We start from the raw sequence: 21,907 nt of genomic DNA, 5'->3' as shown, positions 1-21,907 counted from the left end.
CTGATCTACAGTTGTGTGTGTCTGTTTTTGCAGCACCGCCCATCCCATTTTTTCCCTCTTTTACTGTCCCTCCCTTCCTGCAGATGGTGACTCATCTTTATCTTGCTGAAAGCTCTCCAGTACCCAATAAATCTGCTTACTTTCTTGTGTAAATGTCGCACCTCAGAAGAATGATGGGAATCAATGCACAGTCAGAGTCTATTTGTCCTGTTGTGTGTGAGCTCAGTTTTGGCACCTTGGCTGAAAATGACAACTCCCTTTCTCCTTTCGGTTTTCCTTTTTCGAGTAGCCATATAGTGAAGTACTCACAACTCCAATTGCATTTCTTTAAAAAATATTCTAAATAATCCTTTCTTTCAAGTTATAATTGCTGCCAGTCATTCTTCTATCAGTGGGCACATTTCTTACTTTTGGAGGCATCTTCCCTTAACCTTCTCTGACTCTATGAGAAATATCTTATAGAATAGAGGGGTGTCCTTTTAGAATGGAGATGAGGAGAAATTTCTTTAGCCAGAGAGTAGTGAATCTGTGGAATTCGTTGCCATGGGCAGCTGTGGAGGCCAAGTCTTTATGTATATTTAAGGCAGAGGTTGATAGATTCTTGATTGGTCAGGGCATAAGGGGATATGGGGGGGTGGGGTGAAGGGATATGGGGCTAAGAGAAAGAATATAGAACGTAGAACAGTAATGCACAGCACAGACCCTTCAGCACCCGATGTTGAGACAACTTTTTAACCTACTCCAAGATCAATCTTACCCTTCTCTCCCCCATAACCCCCATCCCCCCACCATTTTTCTTTAATCCATTTAAGAGTTTCTTAAGTGTTGGAGAATTACCCAAACTATGGTTTGTGTTCCTGATATTATGCTTGGGAATCCTTTCCATTGTTTTCCAAAACTCCGATGGTTTTTATATAATGGGCTACCTCAATGTACCCAAGTATACGGGCATAAATTCAGACGCATTTCTTATTTCGTAGCTGAGACTCGTGGAGTGAGAACTCAAAGCACACTCATGAACTTTTTGAACTTTACAGCGGGGCCAGTTTCAATTTTTGCTGATCTTCCACTGACAAAATGAAAGCCCTGGCTGAACGTTCCATGACAGCAGCACCAGTCGCTACCTGTAGTGATGGTGTAAGGGAAACCTGTTTCCAAAGACTTCTGCAGATCCTGAAACCTTCTGTCACAAGCAAGTAAAATGCTAGTCTCTTTCCTGCTGGCCCTCCAACAGACTCAATGGACAGTGGTGGGCCCTGCCAAATAAAACACACTGTGTTTGTGCAGTGCTTTCCGAAATCCACAGTAACGGCAAAAATGTGCCACTCTAGGACCATCAAAGTATTCATACAACCAATCAACTAAAAACACTCCTAAGTACTGTACATGATCACAAATAGTACATAAACCAGGGAAGATGACATTTCCTGTTTCAGTTGAAACGCACTGGAATTTCATTGTCGACATCTCATTTTAAATAATCAATTTCTATTTTTTAAGTCCCACTCTCACTCAGAATGCAGCACAGAAACCTAGGGTTTGGCTGGAGCAGGAATAGAGAACTAATGGCAAAGCATTCAGGCATGAGAAGAGCGGCCTTGCAGATGAAGTGAGTGAACAAGTGAGTCTGATCATTGCTCCCAGCTCTGTTTGGTTTGACCCAGGCCCCAGCTCAGTCAGGGATGGGCTGGGGTGATAGCTGAGGCGATGTGGAAAGAAGGCCCATGGAAATGCTCCATTCCCAGCCAGCCAAAGATGCCTGCAGCCTGATGTTCTTTCGTATGTATGGGCATCCAAATTTAAGGTGTTCGTAATTCAGTGAGGACCTATAATTCTGCTGGGCGGTAGGATTACACAGCAGTTATATAATATGAAACTGATATTCTTTTAATAAAATGAGGAGTATGTCTACCTTTTGCTTCTTATTAAACAATGATTAGTTTGTAAGCAAAAGGTCCCCATACCTTAGGATGGATGTAAAAGAATAGAAATGATGCAGAAAAGACTTACTACATGGTATACTACTATGACCACAGTGGTTTGTGGGTGAGGGGTGTCCTCAACAAGATTAGACTGGAGAAACTGGCTCTGCTCCTGAGTGCCTGGATGGCATCAGCAGTACCCTGAGGTCTAGGTTGACATGAAGTGGGTCCTGGGTTGACTGCAGCTGGGCCCCAGGTTCTGGCTGACTGTGGGTGAGTCCCAGACTGGGTTTGACACTACAACAGGAACTTGTAGTATATGGTATAAAGTACATTCTAAACCACATTCTGCCCCACCACTCCACTGGAAAAATTGATATCCAAGACAAACGTCGTATGAGACAGCCAGTGTAGCTTTCATTACCAGGAAACCCTGCAGTAAATGGAGCGCCAGTATTTCTGTTCTTGTGGACAAGTGTCCAGGAACAGAAATACTGTCTCTCCCATTTACTGTGGGATTTCCTGTTGGAAAGTGACACTGTTCCCAATTGTGGAAGGTTCAAGGAGCAAAAGGCATGTTTTTAAAGTCAGCAGCAATGATACAGCTGGCCTATAAGGGAAAACTTTTTGCTTGCACAGAATATGATCCTGATGCATAACTCTCTAATTACTGTGATGGTGATTGAAACTAAGTTAGTTTCAATCACCACAGTGGGTTAGGCTCCTTTTTCTCCTAGGAAATATAATTCGCAAGGCTTCAGTGGAAGGATGGAGGAATGGGACTGACGAAAATCCTAGCAAAGACTTGATTGGCTGAATAGTCTCGTGCATTATAGCGATTCTATGATTTGGTCTGTATATAAAGATAGTCTCATAGTTTTTGCATTAGTAACAGGATACAAGCCACAGTTATCCTGTCTCCCCATTGGTACGTCTCTGCACCTTTTTCATCAGTTTTGTGCTAGTTGATATGCACCCAGGAGCTGCAGATGGGAATGATGGTAAAGCAGGCACTGCTCAGTCTCATCGCACTATGAAATTGACAACTCCTGGTGTGAGCAAGTGCTTCATTAGGCTCTCTCATCCCAAACATTTTTTAAGTTTTGAAAATTTTAGATTCTGTCCAATTATTCTGCATGACTCAAGAGCTTTTAAAGTCGTGTTAAGGTATAATTACTGCTTGGCAAGTCATCTTGTTCTAAACAAATTAATTTTATGTTTGTGGATTGTAATTCCCTCAGATATATGTTTCAGAATATAATAGATTTTAAAATAGTAGTTATTTTCTTGCTTTAAAATGATATTTCAGTCTCTGTCTTAAAATTGTGTTCTGATTTTGACTTTGCACTCTGTGTAAAATGTTAGCCAAATAGTGTGCATCATGTTCCTGGGCTTGCTGTGTGTGAGAATTCTTCAGTGTTTAAGTGTTCAGCCAACTTAAATGGATCAATCTTGCCAGGGACCTCAATCTCATCTGACAATATTCTACATCAGAGGAGAGGTCCATACCACTAACATCACTGGATCTTTGTGGGCAGAATTTCTCAAGGAAAGAACAAAGTCCTGGCACATTACAGCATCGTTGTAAATGCTTTTAATTTTTCTGCTCATTAGCCAAGAACGATTAGACACATTTTGATTTGTATTTTTGTGGCTATAATTCTTAGTGTACTGGGCTGGATGGACAGAGAAAATATGAGCCATTTCTTTTTGTTGCCGCTACTTGTGCTCACAATTGGCTTTCTTCGTAGTAGTGGAACTGTATAGAATTAGCGGAAAATAAGTCACATCTGTGCCAAAAGTGTACATCCATTTTGTGGACTTAAATTTTAGGAAAATATTGCTCTTAGGTTTAAAATTCATTTAGCTTTAGGTCATCAATGTAAGCAAAAAATATAAGAGATTTTAGCCCTAATTATCCTGTTAATAACTATGTTATATTTCAGGACTTCATTGCTTTGAGTAACATATAGAAAAATATAAATATGAAAATGTAAGCTATCCACAGGTGACATTTTCAGAAAATAGAATCAAATACTACCAAGATAATTTAAAAAAATGATTTACTCATTTAGAGATACAATGCAGAAACAGGCCTTTCCAGTCATCCAATTACACCCATGTGACCAATTAGCCTACTATCCCGTATATCTTTGGAATGAGGAAGGGTGCTGGAGCACCCACATGATCACAGGGAGAACATTAAAACTCCTTACAGACTGTGGCAGAATTGAACCCGGGTCACTGATGGTGTACAACCATTAAATGTACCGCTTCATATGTCACATCACACAGGAGTACACTTTGCCTAGTAAGCCCCCACCAGATGCAATTCAGTAACTTCTAAGAATATGCAGGAAATTAACTCGCACATCAGTGTTTCCGGTAAGTGTGCAAGCGTCTCTATGGAATTCACACTGTTCGAAGAACAAAGAGAGTGTCCTTCACAGAGACTGGCCATTCCATGCAAGTGTCTTTGCCTCACAGGAGCCTCTTCCATTTCCTTTCCTTTGGTCCTGTCATCAGAGTCCTTTAGTCTGTTGTGTTTATGTTCAGTATACCCTTAAATACAACAATCGATATTCTGAAGATTTCCCTTTGACCTTATTAGATGCCAAATCACTGGACCACTTGTTATTTTCTTGTATGAGGAAATATTTAGGCCTACAATAGGTCATAGTGCCAAGATGCCGGACTCCCCCCAGTAATAGTCCTGTTGCCAAGCAGCCAATGCATTTCCACAAAATCAAAAATAGTTCTTTCTCTACTGATTGCATACTTCCAGTGAGAAGGAAAGCTTATTATGATTGCCTGGATTCAACACGAAAGAGTCTTTCCCTGAGCTGAAACAACTGAATTTCTGTTAGATGCTTGAACCCATGCAATGATTTTAGGCAACTATGCAAGGAAACAGCATAAATTTAGAGAGTTGTAAGATACTGAGAGCATTCCACGGGCAGCATGGTAGCGTAGTGGTTAAAGTGACACTATTTCAGCTCAGGGCTCAATTCCAGCACTGTCTGTCAGGGCTTTGTACGTTCTCCCGCTGGCTGCGTGGGTCTCCTCCCGATACTCCTGATTCCTTCCACAGTCCAGAGACATACTGGTTAGTAGGTTAAATGATCATTGTAAACCATCCTGTGATTAGGCTAGGGTTAAACAGGTGGTTTGTTGGGCGATGTGGCTCGTTGGACTGGAAAGGCCTGTTCTGCACAGTATCTTCAAATAAAAATATAAAATAAACAAATAATGTGTGTTCTTAGCAAACCTAAGGCATGCTTTCTTACCTGTCAACAGAGAGGAGCGCCTCTAGATGGAAATTATATGGTTGCCAGTTTCGTCATATGATCTCTGCCATTGTTCCACCTTCAGATCTAGAGCACTGGTCATCCAAGCATCCCTCCATACAGATCCCATTCCCGAACCAATCAGAAAGCAAAAGCAACTTCTCGTCATCTAGTGGAATGACTTTTGACTGGCATTCCCCAAAACCTCCAGTATTTTTAGCGTAAAATAAATAAAGAAGCATATTCAAATAAAATGAAAAAAAATTAACTCTTCTTCTTAGAGCTTTCTCTTGGCTTGCTTGCAACAGGATGCTGAAGGGCAGGCCTTCACTCTTGGAGACTCCTGGTCTATTCTAGGAGGTTGCTGAGTTCATTGTATTATCGGGTTAGTTTTTGCCATATGCAGTTCTTTACTACACAATCATCGGTCCCACATCCACTGTTGTTCACTATTTAAATAAGGATTTGGATTCTAGAACTGGAAACATAATTTCAAAATTTATCGATATAAATGTTGATGGCTGTAATGCAACTAGCAAATGAACTTCCATATAAATGATTATGAGATGATATATTGTTGTGGAAACGTGGAAAAGCTCACATAACATGGACTGCAGCAATTTGAAATTTACATCTGGGATACAGAGATCTGAGACAGTGGTTCTCCCTTTGCTGGCCTCCACCATTGACTATTGGCTCTGTTAACAGAAGAGTTGGGTGCAGTCCACTGACAGGGGAAATGGAGGCATTCACAGACCTCAATATTTATGCTTCGTTTCATGGGTATCTTCATGTTCTCTCTGGTGACATTAAGAAAGGCCTGATAAAAGATCTGCTGTCTGATGGTATAAAAAATTAGTGACTGTAGAATGAGATTATCAGCAGTGGAAGTAAAATAGCTGAGATTTGACTGCTGAAAAAAATAAGTCTTCAAGAGCAAGGAACAATGAATGGGCTGTGGAATTCGTCTGTTCTGTTAGGTTAGACTTATACTTAGAAATTCTGGTTCATACATTCTCTTCTAATATAACAGTCTAAATCAGGGGTTCCCAACCCTTTTTTATGTCATAGACCCCTACCGTTAACCAAGGGGTCCATGGACCCTAGATTGGGAACCTCTGGTCAAGTACATAAATCCGCCATGACATGTGAACCTCACCATTCTTCAATTGTTAGTTGTTGTAAGGTCTGAAGCCTTTTTAAAATTGTTTATAATGACATTTATTGAAATCAATATGTAAAACACATAATCCATTTACTTTCTCCTTAAAAAGTTTTTTGAACTATGCAAAGCAAGTCTCTAGATTAATACCTTTTACATTGCTAAGTACTAAGGTGGCTTACTTTGATGAGAATCTTCTTTTTTTCCTGGACTGATGTGGTCTGGATTTTCTTTCTTCTCTCCTTTGGCCTGATCTTCCATGGCAATGGTTTTTCCTACTTTGCAGAACTGGTGGTTGCTTCTCGAGAGTGACAGTGTGGAGATTTTAATTGATTGTGATCCTCATTCTGTAGCGCACAAGAAAGTAGCTGTTGACACACTCACACGTCGGGACTGCTGGTGATCAAGCAGCGTGATTTTCCCTGGAGATCAAGGAGCGTGCATTTCATTAACCATGGATTCTGAAGAAATTTCAAAGGAGAATCCTGCCTTACCATCCTTTTCTGCTTGGATGTCTCAGATGTCTGAGTCATTCCAGCAAGCTGGGAACTCCATATCCAATGCACTTCTAAATCTTCGACAAGGTGCACCCAATCAAACATGGAACTCAGGTGTGCCAGGCTCCACAAGAAAAGCAGAGCAAGAGCCTCAGACAGTTCATGTAACAGATTCAGTCTTAACTGCTGATGGTGTTGACACAAAGTATACAGCTGGTGATTTACGAGCAGCAGTCACTGATGAATTGGAAGCTTCGGAGTACCAGGGTGCTGAGGCAGAGATGCATTTTGCTGATGTCGAGACAATTCACAGACAGCCTGATGCCCATGTTGTGCAAGGTGAGGATCTGGAACAAGACTCCTCATGTTTGTGGAACGGAATAGATTCACCTGTTGGAAATGACAATGCTTGTAGTGAAATTGATGGTAATGGCCATGAACCTCCAGATTGCCTGGCTGCCATTCCAGAAGAAACAAGGATTGAAACCAATCACATCTATGTCAATGTTAAATGTAAACAAGGTTGTGAGGAGCTGGAAATTGATCCAGAATGTGAAGCAGGTAAGAAGAAAAAGAAAGACATGAAGTAATTGGATAAGTGACACTCTGTTCTACCTTTAAATCTTCCACAAGTTAATTTCCTCTGTAGGACTCCTTGTTTATTTAAAGTTTTAATTTAGTTATTTAAAATGTACTGTAAGGAATTGTTTATCAGTTGTAGTGGGTATTGTTGCTCTCATTCCTATGATGCTAACGCTGTTGGTGTTTGAAGCTTATCGTTTGGTGGGAGATGGTGGAATCATCAAGGTTCTGAAATTGTGTTTTCATTATAAATTATAGAGAATCCAAAATCTCTAGAACTGCTTTACTTATTTACCTGACAAGATTTCCGAAATGTAATGAAGAAAAACACCTCCAATTATTGTAATAGGGCTTCTTAACAGTTGGGAATCACTTAGTTTACATCCTCCATTCCATTATCAGCTTCCATCAGAGTTTGCCTCAATAGTTCCGTGCCGTTTCCCGTACTAGTTTAAGGATAAAAAACCATCCCAATAAAGCCCAGAGCAAAATGAAATCCAAGTGATTACCACAAAAGGTAGTTTTTTAAGAAGGTATTTTATTTGGATATGATATGCCCTGACAAAGGGTCCCGGCACCAAACGTCGACTGCACCTCTTCCTATAGATGCTGCCTGGCCTGCTGCATTCACCAGCATTTTTTTGTGTGTGTTATTTGGATATGGTTAGCCTTTAAAACATCCTTTGTTTAATAATTATATCTTGGTCCATCTGTTGGTTGAGCTCTGACTCAGCAAGTCCTGTCCCAAGTCTCATATACATCAGTTTCTTAAGTCACTTAATGATAAGGAGTATTTTTTTCAGAGTCAGAATCAGGTTTATTATCACCTGCATGTGACGTGAAATTTGTTAACTTAGCAGCAGCAGTTCAATGCAATATATAAAACAGAAGAAAAGATAGGTGTAGTGACTCACTGTTGAATTATTTGTGGTTCTTAGATTTATGATATCTTCTTCCACCAGCAGCTCAGGCGGAAGAGTCCCACTTGCCCTTTAAGAGGGAAGAGCTGGCAGCATGCACTCACCAGAGATGCCGCACACTATTCCAGGCCACGGCTCCAGTTTCTACCCATCAGAGTCGTTACGTGATCATTGTGGCCGGGTCTCCCTGCTTCAGGGGTGGGGATACTGTCACTAAACTAATGGTCCCTCTATCCAATTGGAAGTACACCAGACATCAAACTAATTCTGAAACTATAAACCTCCATTAGTAAATGAAATGGAACTCAATCCTTACAATTCATGGGTGGAAGTGCTACTGTTAAGCCAAGCTTTTTCCCAGCACTAATGAGGTACCCTTGCTGAGCCTGGTGTTTTATTTGTTCATTGAGGTACAGAGTGGAATAGGCCCTCCCAGCAATTCCACGACTTAGTCCGAGCCTAATCATGGGACAATTTACAATGACCAATTAACCTACCAACTGATATGTCTTTGGACTGTGGTAGGAAACTAGAGGAAACTCACACGGTCACTGGAAAATGCACCAACTCCTTGCAGGCAGCAGCAGAATTGTGTTTTTATTTAGAATTATTTAAGTAACAGTGATAACTCATTAAAATTAAATCAGCTGTACTGATTCGAAACTTTAATCCAACTTTGACCCACCATTAGTTTTCCCTAAATGGTCTAATATATTTAAATGAAAGTTGACTTTCCCTTCATGCCCTTATTTTTCAGAGTAGTGTGGACCTGCTAGGTTAATTTTGCTGCAGACTTGCAGCTTATCCTTAAAATCACTGATAGGTTCCCTTTGTTTATGCAATTCAGCCAATTCATGCTATTTACTCCTTGTACCTTTGTTGTCCACATCATCACTCATTTTTCCTAGAGTGGCTGTTGTTCAGTTTTTGCTGATGGTTTATATCAATTGCATTTATGTGCTGTGCTTTATGTGTGGCTGATCTTCTTTCAAACTCTTTATGTTATGAAAAACACATTCAAGTACTGCAAGATCAAAAGGAAACTTGGTACACAGTGGAGTTGTCTTGATCAAAATCAAATCCCTAAACTCACAGTATCTGTTACCCACACTATTTATATCATGTAGTTTGAGTTTTTTGTACTGCAACACAACCAGTAACAAGGATGTAATACTGAGGCTTTATAAGGGATTGGTCAGTCAGCACTCGGAAGATGTTGAGTAATTTTGGGCTCCTGTATCTAAGAAAGGATGTGCTAGCACTGGAGAGCGTCCAGAAAAACTTCATGAGAATGATCCTAGGAATTAAGGAGTTGATATACGATGAGCATTTGATGACTCTTGGGCCTGTACTCACTGGAGTTTAGAAGAATGGTGGTGGGGGTTAGTGGGGTGTTCTCAGTGAAATTATTGAACATTGAAAGGCCTAGAGAGGGTGGACATGGAGAGAACGTTTCCTTTAATGGGGGAGTCTAGAACCAGAGACTACAGCTTCAGAATACAAGGAATTTCCTTGAAAGTTCAGATTAAGTTTAGTAGCAAAGTACATGCATGTCACCATATATAACACTGAGATTCATTTTCTTGCAGGCATATTCAATAGATCCATAATACAATAATAACCATAACCATAGTTAGTATTGGATCTGCGCCTGGAAAGTCTTCACTCTCCAGGGCGCAGGCCTGGGCAAGGTTGAATGGAAGACCGGCAGTTGCCCGTGCTGCAAGTCTCCCCTCTCCACGACACCAATGTTGTCCAAGGGAAGGGCATTAGGACCCATACAGCTTGGCACCAGTGTCGCCGCAGAGCACTGTGTGTGATTAAGTGCCTTGCTCAGGGACACAACACGTTGCCTTGGCTCGGGCTCGAACTCACGACCTTCAGATCACTAGTCGAATGCCTTAACCACTTGGCCACGTGCCCACGATAACCATAGTAGAATCAATGAAAGACCGCACCAACTTTGGCATTCAACCAGTTTGCAAAAGACAACAAATTGTGCAAATACAATAAGAAAGAAATAGTAATAAAAATAAATAAGCAATAAATATTGAGAACAAGAGATGAAGAGTCCTTGAAGCTGAGTTGATAGATTGTGGGAACATCTTGATGTGAAGTTGTGTGAAGTTATCCCTTTTTGTTCAAGGGCCTAATGGTTGAGGTGTAATAATTGTTCCTGAACCTGATGATGTGACTCCTCAGGCTCCTGTACCACCTTCCTGATCGCAGCAGTGAGACGAGAGCATGAGCTGATGGCAGTCCCTGATGACGGATGCTGCTTTCCTGCAACTTTGCTTCATGTTGATGTGCACAATGGTGCGGAGTGCTTTATCCGTGATGGACTAGGCCATATTCACCACTTTCTGTAGCATTTTAGAACAGAAATGAGGGGGAATTTCTTTGGCCAGAGGGTTGTGTATCTGTGGAATTCAACTTCACTTGCCTTCAACTTCACATTCAAATGTTCCCACAACCTATGAACTCACTTTCAATGACTCTTCATTTCTTGTTCTCAATATTTATTGATTATTTATTTATTTATTATTATTTCTTTCTATTTGTACAGTTTGTTGTCTTTTGCACACAGGTTAAACAGCCAAGGTGCGGTCCTTCATTGATTATAATATTATGGTTATATATTTAAAGCGGAAATTGATAGGTTCTTGATTAGTAAGGGCAGCAAGTGTTATAGGAAGAAGGCAGGAGAATGTGGTTGAGGGGCATTATAAATCAGCCACGCTGGAATAGTGGAGCAGACTCAATGGGTCTTTATGAGCTGTTTCTGCTCCTGTCTTATGATCAGTAGGTTTATTAGTCCTGACTCCTTTGTGGGATTAGCTTTTGGGTACATAATGGACCTCATCAGACAGGGGAGACTACATGCAAATGGTACTTAATAGAAAGTTGGGTTAAATGGGTGACATGGGAAGTAATGACTTGAAAGACATAGGTGCTGGTCGACTAATACAGAAGGAAGAAGCCAAGTGTAGATACTGTGTAAGATGCTAACTTCCTTGTTTAATGTCTGGTACTGTGGGTATGATGCAGAGGAGGAGGCCTTGTTTGACACTTCCTGCCCATTGGACAGATCTGCTTCATATCAGAAGGATGCAAGAGAAGATGAGGAATGCGATTAACTGCAGCAACAAACAATCTGCTGGAGGAACACAGCAGAATGAGCAATATCCGTGGGAGGAAAAGAATTGTCGACAATTTAACCTGAATTCCACAATTCTTTCCTTTCACTAACACTGCTTATCTCAGCAGGTTCCTCCAGCAGATTATTTGTTCCTCCAAATTTCAGCAACTATGGTCCCCCGTGTCTCCCTGATTTACTGCCCTTGAAGGTGCCAGTCCTGTTACACCCGGAGGTATTTTTGAAACAAGAGGCATAAACTTTGTTTTAGGTTTTATTTATTTAGAGAAACAGTGCAGACAGACCCATCCAGGCCAACGAGCCACACCGCCCAGCAACCCACCTATTTAACACTCTCCTAATCACAGGACAAATTACAATGACCAATGATCCTACTAACCAGTAAGTGTTTGGTCTGTGGGAAGAAAATGGTGCATTCGGAGGAAACCCACACGATCCACGGGGAGAATGAACAAACTCCATCGCAGGTGACGCTAGAATAGGACTCCAAACTCCAAAACACCTCGAACTGCATTAGCATCACGTTAGCTTTTACATTATCTTTATACATGACCGGATGCTGATCTGCAACTTGTGCAGCCATTGCTATGTAGGAGTGGTATCCGGCAGTGGTTTATCAGTGGTGGTTTTACCTGCTTTGGATCCATTTATTGCTTCCTTCGTTTCCCTCTATAAACAACTAGATTCAAGGAGAATTCCCACTTGGGAAGCCCTCAAATATTGGGTCCTTTTGAGGAGGAACATTCCAAGGACTTCCAACTCTCTGGCATATTTAACAGTAAACATGTTATTTTTAGATTGGCAGTGAAAAGATATCTTTACAAAACCTCTGAAAAATAAGTGGTGAGAGAAAATAGGGTAGGAAAAGATCTTAGTGCATCGATATTGCTTTATTCAGGTACATATGTATCAGAGCACTAAATTGGTAGCTAAAATCTGCATGAGGGCCTGTGTAGTCAGATATTTGGTATGACAAAGCTTTGCCCAATTCTCTGATCAGTTATGCCATTTTATAACTTTTAATCAGGGGCATTGATTAAAACCTAAAATATGTTGTATTTTGTATGTCCAAACTTTTGTGTACTCATTCAATCAGAGAGTTACTATGCCACCGAGTGGTAATTATAAGAGGTTTATGTGTACACAGTATGTGGTGATTAATGAAAATGCAGCCGCCCAGGGAGCGAGATTTCATTGTACACATCTGGCCACTTGCATCACAAGCTCTGGACCTGTATGAAATGTCTAGCATTTGATTCAGTGCGTGCAGCCTCATTATCTCGCCAGTAGACCTCAGGAAAGTCATCTAATTGGTGCTGATTCTTAAACCAGTGCGTGAGGAGTGATCCTACATTGTGTACCGTTTTTAGACTAGTTCTGGAGATGACTTCAATAATCACTACAACTGCAAAACAATATTGTTATCTATCCTGAATTTAAAGAAAATTGGAAGGTAGGAATACTGATTAAATTACAGGAAGTGAATATTGATTAAATTACAGGAAGTGACTACTGATTAAATTAGAGGAAGTGAATATTTTTGTTTCACTAAGATAGGTCCTTAGTGGTTTATAGTTTATTTTTTCAACTTACGGATTTAAGATTCACAATAAGAACTTGCAAATTCACCAGAACTGGCAGGAGTTGGCAATCGTGGCTGACACAGGAAGTTAAGGACTGCATAAAAGCCAAGGAAAGGGCATATAAGATAGTAAAAGTGACTGGTAAGCTGGATGATTGGGAAGCTTTTAAAATTCAACAAAAGGTAACTAAACAAGCTAGAAGAAGGGTAAAGATGAAATATGAGGGCAAACAAGAGAAAATCTGCAGATACTGGAAATCCAAGCAGCACACCCAAAATGCTGGAGGAACTCAGCAGGCCAGGTAGCATCTATGGAAAAGAGTACAGTCGATGTTTCAGGCCGAGACCCTTCGGCAGTACCGGAGTCTCAGCTGAAACGTTGACTGTACTCTTTTCCATCGATGCTGACTGACCTGCTGAGTTCCTCCAGCATTTTGTAAATGAGGGCAAACTAGCCAAAAATATAAAGCAGGCTACTAAAAGATTTTTCAGTTATATAAAGAGTAAAAGGGAGGCGAGAATTGATACTGGACCACTGGAAAATGATGCTGGTGAGGTAGTAATGGGGAACAAAGAAATGGCAGATGAACTTAAAACTTAATTCATCAGTCTTCACGGTGGAAGGCACTAGCAGTATACCAGAGGTCTGTGAGTGTCAGGGAGCAGGAGTGAATGCCATTGCTATTACAATGGTAAACGTGCTAGGCAAATTCAAAGATTTTAAAGTGGATAAGTCACGTGAACCAGATGGACTACATCCCAGAGTCCTGAGAGAGGTTGCTGAAGTGCTAATGGATGCATTGGTTATGATCTTTCAAGAATCACTTGACTCTGGCATGGTCTTGGAGGACTGGAAGATTGCAAAGATCACTCCCTTCTTTAAGAAGGGAGGAAGACAAAAGGAAGGAAATTATAGGCCAGTTATCCTAACCTCAGTTGTTGGGAAAGTGTTGGAGTCCATTATTAAGGATGAGGTTTTGGGGTACTTGGAGACTAATGATAAAGTCAGCATGGTTTCTGTAAAGGGAAATCTTGCCTGACAAATCTGTTAGAATTCTTCAAGGAAGCAACAAGCAGGGTGGACAAAGGAGAGGCTGTAGATGTCATTTACTTGGATTTTCAGAAGGCATTTGATAAAGTGCCACACATGAGGCTGCTTAACAAGATAAAATCCTATGGTGTTACAGGAAAGATACTGGCACGTTAATAGGAATGGCTGTCAGCCAGGAAGCAGCGAGTGGGAATAAGAGGGGCCTTTTCTGGTTGGCTGCCAGTGACTAGGTGTTCCTCAGGGGTAAGTATTGGGACCACTACTTTTAACATTGTTTGTTAATGATTTGGATAATGGAATTGATGGCTTTGTGGCAACATTTGCAGATGATACGAAGATAGGTGGAGGAGTAGGTAGTGCTGAGGAAGCAATGCGATTGCAGCAGAACTTAGACAAATTGGAAGAATGGGCAAAAAAGTGGCAGATGGAATTAGGAAATGTGCGATAATGCATTTTGTTAAAAGGAATAATAGTGCAGACTATTATCTAAATGGAGAGAAGGTTCAAACATCGGAGGTGCAGAGGAGTCCATGTGCAAGACTCTCAGAAGGTTAATTTACAGGTTGAGTCTGTGGTAAAGAAGGCAAATGCAATGTTGGCATTTATTTCAAGGGGAATAGAATATAAAAGCAAGCAGATAATGCTGAACCTTAATAAGACGCTTGGAGTATTATCAACAGATTTGGGCCCCATATCTCAAAAAGCATGTGTTGTCATTGGAGAAAGTCTAGAGAAGGTTCATGAAGATGATTCTAGGAATGAAGGGATTAAAATGTGAGGAACCTTTGGCAGCTTTGGGCCTGTACAGACTGGAATTTAGAAGAATGCATGGGGATTTCATTGAAACCTACTGAATGTTGAAAGGACTAGATAAGGTGGATATGGAGAGGATGTTTCTTACAATGAGGGCATCCAGAACTAGAGGGCACAGTCTCAAAATTGAAAGCGGACATTTTAGAACAGAGGTAAGGGGGAATATTTTTTAGCCTAATCATAGTGAATCTGTGGAATGCTCTGCCACAGACTGCGGTGGAGGCCAAGCCTGTGGGTATATTTAAGTCGAAAGTTGATCGTTTCGCACCAAAGGATATGGTGGGATGGCAGGTGTATGGAGTTGAGTGGGATCCGGGATCCGCCATGATGGAATGGCAGAGCAGACTCGATGGGCTGAATGGCCTAATTCTGCTCCTATGTCTTATGGTCTTATGGACTGACTTGGATATGATTGTGAGAAGCAAGATCAATAAGACTGTAGATGATACAAAGAGATGGTAATAGTGTAGAAGGTAGTCTTAGGCTACATTGATGAAAGTGGGCTGAAAAATGGCAATTGTCTTTAATCCAGACAAATGTGAAGTGATGCGTTTTGAGAGAACTTATAAGGCTAGAACATAAATAATGAATGATAAGAGTTGTAGGGAATACAGAGGAACAGAGGGATTCATACAACAAACCCATAGATCCTTGAAGGTGACAATGCGGGTAGACCAAAATGGTTGGGATGGCAAAGGGGATACTGGCCTTCATTAGTCGAGACACTGAATACAGAAGTCGGGAGACTTCTATATTCTCCCTTCTTCCAACTTTGGCTCCACCTTTGTAAACAAACTTAGTCATTCTTCAACTGGAGTACTGTGTCACCAAGGTTCTGGTCACCATGGGATTGGAAGGGTGCATTAGCTCTGGAGAGGGTGTAGAGCAGATCGACCAAGATGTTGCCTGGGATGGAGCAGTTCAGACTGGAGAAGTTAGGCCGCCTTTCCTTCGAGTAGAGGGGTTAAGAGAGGAAATGACTGAAGTGTATAAAATATTGAGGAGTCTAGATAGAACAGACTGAAGAAATGTTTCCTTGTATCAGGGGTAGACAAAATTAGTGGTCATGGCTTTAGGGTAAGGTGGCAGAGAGTGCATGAGAGGTACCGTCTTCACCCAGTAAGTGGTAATTACCTCCAATTCAGTGCCTGAAAGAGTGGTTGAAGCCAGGTTGCTCACAGCATTGAAGAAGTGTGTAGGTGTACACTTCAATTGATTAGGTGGAGAGGGCTATGGACCAGATACAGGGTAACAGAGGCATGTCTGCTGGTCAGCAGGGCCAAGTTGGGCTGAATGGTCGTATTGTTTCCATTAAAATATTCTGCACAGGGAGATCATGGGCTGCTTTTTTCTAATAGCAAAAATGTCATCGGTTGCTGACAGTACAGAGTCAAACTTGGACTGGGTTCTGGCGTATGCTTGTGTGGAAATTTAGGAACTGCCTCACAGTGAGGCTCTTCCCCGTGGAAGGCTGCTGGCAGTCTTTTTCCAATTTAATTTCAGGAAATCAGTAAACTGATAATACCTTGTGTGTTTACAAGCCACTCGTACAGTCAAATACGTTAAAAATATTCTTTGTTGCTTAAGGTGTGAGTAAGTGTTTAATGTGTAAATAGTCACAAATATGGCTTAACAAACTCTCTATCCCTAAAATAACCATGGAGATTACCAGATGTGTGAAATCCATGTCAGAGTTCAATGGATTTGGCAACAATGAGAAATAATCTGTTTATTTTGCTGTCTCGATATCAGTGAGAACCTTGTCAATGAGTTCAGCTCGATAACATCACTGTTGCTGAATACCAGGGACACCCCTGATTCTGATGCCTGACAGAGCTCAAAAAGGGAAAGTCCTACCTTTTGTGGATATGTTACTTCTAGGTTAGCAGCCAGTGTTACTATTTCACTGCTGATCACAAGTTCCAGGACATCCTATCAAAAGATTTCTCCGTGTGATCATTATCACAGTAAGACTGACCGGATCTCTGAGGCCTACTTCAACGGTGTAACCTTCTCCCTCACCTATGCGTTCTCAACAGAAACAGAAAACGCCTGTGAGTGTGAATGCATGTTTCAGTTTTTTTTGTAGCATTAGTAACTGTCCATGCTTCATGAACCTTTATTAAAAAGGTTGGAAACTTGCTTCCTGCCCATTATACCACTGTTCTACAGGGCATCAATGAAGGTTCCCCATCTCTGGCATGCCCAGGGCTTCCTTCATTGTGGTGGTAGCTTCCTCTCGGTTTTCACTACTGTCAGTCATGCAAGGCCTGGGTGGAGACTCAGGAATACCATCACACTCAGATGTAGGCAACACACACAAAATGCTGGAGGAACTCAGCAGGCCAGGCAGCATCTGTGGAAAACAGTACAGTTGATATTTCAGGCCAAGGCCCTTCGGCAGGCACTCAGATGTAGGAGGGTTCTTCATGATGTGGAAAGTTGCCATTTAAATATATTCCATTCAGTAAAATTGCTAAAAATAGATCAGGTAAAGATAGTCTTCAGGTTTGCCGTATGAAGCTTCCTTCAGATCTTTCAAATGTTGATAATCTGCTGTATTTTTGCGGAGTATTCAGTTGTATTTTTCAATTTGTTTTCATTTGTATTTTAATAAATAACTATTCAGCAATATATCCATTATTTTTTCTACAGTTGTGTTCCATTTGCCACTTCAAATCGTATGAAAACAAAACATAGTGTTCTTTGACCTGAACCTATTTAAAAGTTTGAAGAAAGGGGAACTATTGTTGCACGAGTTCAGTATCAAATTTGAATTACAAACGTGACTCAATTTAAAACTCAGACACCACATTATTTTCAACCAATTTAGCAGGCTATGTTCCTTTGGGAAATATGTTCTGGTGTTCGTTGGATATAAAGGTGTGCAACAGTTAGTACTGCATCCTTACAGTTGAAGAGGCCCAGGACTGAACCTGACCTTGGGTGCTCTCTGTATGAAGTCTGCACATTTTCTCTGTTTAAGTGTTTATTTTCTCCATCTGTTCCTGTTTCCTGCCATATACCAAATGTGCTCTGGTAACTGGCCTCTGGAAATTACCACTTAGCATAGGTCAATGGTAAACAGAATCAAAGGAGAACTATTTGGCATGTGTTGGAGAGAATAAGATGCAGGGAAACAGAGAAATACAGAGGGGGAAATAGAAGTGATGATATTACTCTCCTGGGAGCTATCTTAGTCCCAATGAGTCTAAAGGCCTTCTCTTACTTTTTTTTAATATGTATCTTTAATATGACATAAATGTTAGTTAGACTCACCTCAGTGATCAATAATAAAGAAAAAATATAGAATAAAAGAGCATTTCCCTATTAACTTCCTACCTGAAACTGATCCATTTTATCCATTATATAAGATTTTCCTCTGTGCCATTACATTGCCGAAAATAGAGGATCCATAAGACAGCTGATACGAATGCATGAATCAGGCACAGGGGAAGCTTTCTCAGCCCCTCACAGCTTTTCTGCTCTTTAGTAGTGTGATGGCTAATCTAATTGTCATCTCAACTCTGTATTCATGTTTATATGAGGTAGCTTTCACCTCTGCTTATCACAAACCCGGCCACTACAGTCTTGAAAGTATTCACAGAATCATCTTTTCAGGAAAACAGTTTTAAATACTAATGTGTTTCTCAAATGAGGAAAAAAATACCTTGTCTCTATTTTAGATTGGGACCGCCCACTTTATTTTTAACCAGTAACCTCCTAGTTCTAGATTTTCATATATAATACCTGAAGCATCCTCACTGTTAGGATTCCTCATGATCCAGTTATTTAAAATTAAATGTTTTTTTCTGATTTTCACGAGATTTGAGTGTGTTGATTTCAAGCTCTCCTTCTGGACCTGAGTAATAATTGTGCAAAGAAAACTGGGGATCATTGCCACAAAATACCTGAGAAAATACTCGCTGAGCTGCAATTCTTAGTTACTGGAACTGGAGTTTTGCAAATAATAATGGAGAACTTTAAAATAATTGGGACTTTGGAATGAAAAAGATAGTAATCAGACAGAAAATGATGGAACTGATGCAGGTCAGGCATTACGAATAGGTTATAATTTTGGAACAGCAGTCAGTCAAATTAAGTGCAGATGAAAACTCAAAGGTAAATTGATAATCAGACCTTCAAATTATTGCAGTGTAAGAAGGAAAGAGGTTGGAATGAAATATGATTGATAGGTAAAGAAAAGCTGTTAAAGTAACAGTAAACACAGGACAGGAAAATAATAGAATTAGTTAGATTTTGTGGCTTATGGAGGTCAATTAGTAGTGACTGAAAATATCACAAGTACTTACTTTATACTTTATTGTCGCCAAACAATTGGTACTAGAACGTACAATCATCACAGCGATATTTGATTCTGCGCTTCACACTCCCTGGATTACAAATATTAAATATTAAAAATAGTTCAAATTAGTAAATATTAAAAATTTAAATTATATATCATAAATAGAAAATAGAAAAATGGGAAGTAAAGTAGTGCAAAAAAACTGAGAGGCACGTCTGGATATTTGGAGGGTACGGCCCAGATCCGGGTCAGGATTCGTTCAGCAGTCTTATCACAGTTGGAAAGAAGCTGTTCCCAAATCTGGAACAAAGTAGAACATCATAGTTACAGTCTGGGATTATGTTGTAAAATGAAGTTACCAAAATATGGTGCTTAGTTTTCCTGACAGAGTTATTTGCTTTTTGGAATGCAGCCTTTGCTGATTACATTATTAAATTTAGAGGATTCTGCAACTTAATACAGGTTAGTAATGTTTTGAGCCGGAATGATCACCAGACATTTTGGATCCAATTTAATGAATGACTTTTGCATCCAACAAGTGCTTTTGCATCAGTATGCAGAACTTTGTTTTATTTAAAATAGATCTTTGTTGTCCGGATTAAATTTACCAAATGGCTCTTCCATTTTCCATTGCAAAATGCTCCAAAATTAATGGAGCAGCCCCAAGCATTTAATGCTGTTCCTCAGTGGACTTCCTTCGGTGCAAGAATTTTGCTTCAGATGCTGTCTTTCCAAGTACGCTAGGCAGCAGGTTCTCCGGTGAACAAGTGCTTACCATTTAATGTGTGGCAGCCTGGACTAGGATTGCCAAGTGTATTTGATGTACTTATATTGCCTCCAAGGCTAAGAAGGAATTAAAGGTTGTTGGAGTATATGGAATAATACAATAATATGGTGGATATACAACAGCAAGAAGACAAATGGAATAAAAAAGGCATTGCAGAAATGATCCCAATCTATTCAGTAGGAATCATTCCAGGAAACCAGCAGGGATTCACCAAGTGAGAGCACTAATTGGATGAAAATTAAAGAGCAGGGAAAGGAAGATTATAGTTTGGTGAAAACAATTCTTGTCTCATTATACAAAAGTAGAACTGTACCTTGAATTGTGATTATCTTGAAAAGGATTCCCAATGCGTTATTAAATCACTGTTTATTCAGTTAGACATTTGTTTTATATTCAAAGCATTATGCATTTTTTAATGTTTTGATTTGTATTGGAGTACAACATTGCCCTCAAACTTGCATCACATTGTACTTTTATTTGGCGATGCATGATTGAAATTTGGCGGCACGCCGTCTGAATAGTGATAGCATTCACTTTCAGACTGTACTGTTACGCTGGAATTCTGGTTGGCACTTCCTGGAGTGATACGGCAGGGCTTGTCCAATGTGGATTCTTATACTTTATACTTTATTGTCGCCAAACAATTGATACTAGAATGTACAATCATCATAGCAATATTTGATTCTGCGCTTCCCGCTCCCTGGATTACAAATATTAAATATTAAAAATAGTAAAAATTAGTAAATATTAAAAAATTAAATTATAAATCTTAAATAGAAAGTAGAAAAATGGAAAGTAAGGTACTGCAAAAAAGCCGAGAGGCAGGTCCGGATATTTGGAGGGTACGGCCCAGATCCGGGTCAGGATCCGTTCAGCTGTCTGATCACAGTTTGAAAGAAGCTGTTCCCAAATCTGGCCGTATGAGTCTTCAAGCTCCTGAGCCTTCTCCTGGAGGGAAGAGGGATGAAAAGTGTGTTGGCTGGGTGGGTCGTGTCCTTGATTATCCTGGCAGCACGGTTCCAACAGCGTGCGATGTAAAGTGAGTCCAAGGATGGAAGATTGGTTTGTGCGATGTGCTGCGCTGTGTTCACGATCTGCACCATTTGTTAATGAAGTGCGATTGTTCCTTGTGAAATGTTTCATTTTGACCATTGCAGGTGAACATAGACCAAGTTGTCCAGGAAGACTCTGGAGATTGAGACCCCTCTGAGGTTGACCCCAGACCTGCCATTGGTCCACCCCAACCAGTGTTCATTCCATGATCTCTTAAAGACCAGTCCCTCTTGCCAGTCTTTTGATTCCTTGATGACCCTGAATTTTTTTCTCGCCCAGATATCCAACCACCCAATCCCAAAGTTTACCCAGTCTTCATTCCTTCCTGGCCATGATATCTCTTCTCAACTCCCCCGTCAGTCATTTTCAATGCCCACCAACAATCAATTTCTCTGTCAACAGCCTTTTCCTTATATCCTCTAAAACTCCAGAGCAAATCCTGTTCCAAAGATTAAATTTAAGTACTAAATCACTTTACTTGTGATCAAGTGTCATTGTAATTTGCAATGGCTCTTGTCACTGCTCTGAAACAGCTAACTGGCACACACATGCAGATTTTCTCGGACTTCAGGTAAACATGCTGATATTGTTTATATCCATGGGTGCCTGAGGCTTTCTGTTCTATATAAAACCATCTTATTGACCCCTGTTTCAAAGTACAGAGGTCGAATTTGGATTTTTGCTTCGCTCAAAAGTTAAATTACTGGACTAGTAGTCAGAAGTATGGATTAGACTTCTGCTTTTTTCAGTTCCACTATAGGAGCTGGGGTATTTAAATTGAATTTGCT

The 21,907-nt window shown here is 40.4% G+C and overlaps 1 protein-coding gene across 7 annotated transcripts in view; it reads left to right on the top strand.

Annotated features, from left to right (window-relative positions):
- The window catches only part of LOC134345523 (synaptotagmin-16-like), a 188,694-nt gene that overhangs the window by 118,662 nt on the left and 48,125 nt on the right, over positions 1-21,907 (top strand). For 2 of the 7 annotated variants that reach the window (XM_063046358.1, XM_063046305.1), the window contains exon 3: positions 6,725-7,429. The exons of the other annotated variants lie outside the window; for them this stretch is intronic. In XM_063046358.1, coding sequence (XP_062902428.1) covers positions 6,826-7,429 — 604 coding nt within the window. In that variant the 5' untranslated portion in view covers positions 6,725-6,825. The remainder of the gene's footprint in view (positions 1-6,724; positions 7,430-21,907) is intronic. 7 annotated transcript variants of the gene reach the window in all.

Source organism: Mobula hypostoma, chromosome 1 (assembly GCF_963921235.1).
Source record: "Mobula hypostoma chromosome 1, sMobHyp1.1, whole genome shotgun sequence".
Taxonomy (NCBI): Eukaryota; Metazoa; Chordata; class Chondrichthyes; order Myliobatiformes; family Myliobatidae; genus Mobula; species Mobula hypostoma.
Note: the sequence above shows the minus strand (reverse complement) of the source record. Positions and strands in the feature narration are given on the sequence as shown.